The sequence below is a fragment of the Corvus brachyrhynchos genome, unplaced genomic scaffold (genome assembly GCF_000691975.1).
Source record: "Corvus brachyrhynchos isolate BGI_N302 unplaced genomic scaffold, ASM69197v1 scaffold994, whole genome shotgun sequence".
Lineage (NCBI taxonomy): Eukaryota > Metazoa > Chordata > Aves > Passeriformes > Corvidae > Corvus > Corvus brachyrhynchos.
The window spans coordinates 30,770-32,148 of record NW_008237630.1 but is presented as its reverse complement, the minus strand read 5'-3'; the positions used below and the strand labels follow the sequence as shown (position 1 = coordinate 32,148).

General features: G+C 63.7%; 1 protein-coding gene across 1 annotated transcript in view; it reads left to right on the top strand.

Annotated features, from left to right (window-relative positions):
• Positions 1-1,379, top strand: part of LOC103614081 (myosin-6-like) — a 26,603-nt gene that overhangs the window by 10,091 nt on the left and 15,133 nt on the right. The window contains exons 2-3 of the mRNA XM_017732035.1: positions 4-433; positions 1,250-1,277. Of these exons, the coding sequence (XP_017587524.1) occupies positions 4-433; positions 1,250-1,277 (458 nt within the window). The remainder of the gene's footprint in view (positions 1-3; positions 434-1,249; positions 1,278-1,379) is intronic.

The following is a 1,379-nucleotide window of genomic DNA, read 5'->3' as shown; positions in this document are numbered from 1 at the left end:
CAGCCCTACTCGGGCCTGTTCTGCGTCACCGTGAACCCCTACAAGTGGCTCCCGGTCTACGACCCCCAAGTGGTGGCCACCTATCGGGGCAAGAAGCGCAACGAGGTCCCGCCCCACATCTTCTCCATCTCGGACAACGCCTACCAGTACATGCTGACAGGTGGGACCCCCAAAACGGGGCCTGGGGCTCACCTGGGCGTGAGGAGACATCCGAGACCCCCGGTGACTCCTCCCAGTTTGGACCCATCTCAGCCGGGAGGGTGGAGAAGCCCAACCCTACCCAAAAGCCCCAAAATCTCGCCCACCTTGCTCCTACCTGGTGCTCACCTGGGAGGGTGGGGAGCCCCAGGCCCCCCTGAGGACCCCCCCAGCCTCACCTGGGAGGCTGAAGACCCCCAAGATCCCCAAACATCTCCCCCCGCCCCCCACCTTGGTCCTGCCTGACCTGGCGCTCACCTGGAGGGGTAGAGAAGGTCAACCCCCACCCCAGGACCCCCAACACAGCCCCAGCCTCACCTGGTGCTCACCTGGTTTGGAGACCCTCAAACCCCACCTGAAGAGCCCCAGTCTTGCCCCATCTTACCTGGGGTTGCCCTGAGAAGGGTTGGAGACCCCCAAGATCCTCAGCACCTGGCACACCTTGGCCCAGCCGTGTGCTCACCTGGGCAGGAGGAGATCCCCAAGACCTCCAGCATCTTCCTCACCTGGTCCCACCTGACCTGCTCCTCACCTGGGGGGTCAGAGAACCCCAAATTCCAGACCCTCAACATCTCCCCATCCTCATCCCACCTGACCTGCTCCTCACCTGCTCCTCACCTGGGAGGTCAGAGAACCCCAAATTCCAGCCCCTCAACATCTCCCCATCCTCATCCTGCCTGACCTGCTCCTCACCTGGGGGGTCAGAGAACCCCAAATTCCAGACCCTCAACATCTCCCCACCCTCATTCCACCTGACCTGCTCCTCACCTGGGGGGGTCAGAGAACCCCAAATTCCAGCCCCTCAACATCTCCCCATCCTCATCCCGCCTGACCTGCTCCTCACCTGGGGGGTCAGAGAACCCCAAATTCCAGTCCCTCAACATCTCCCCATCCTCATTCCACCTGACCTGCTCCTCACCTGGGGGGGTCAGAGAACCCCAAATTCCAGACCCTCAACATCTCCCCATCCCGCCTGACCTGCTCCTCACCTGGGGGGGATGAAGACCCCCAAGACGCCCCCTCGCCCCCTGACCCCTCTCTCCTCCCACAGACCGCGAGAACCAGTCCATCCTCATCACGTGAGTCGCCACCCCTGGCACCACCCCACAGATGTGGGGTGGGCCCGGGACCCCCGGGTGACCCCCACGACCCCTCGGTGACCCCCCCGGTGACGCCGTTGC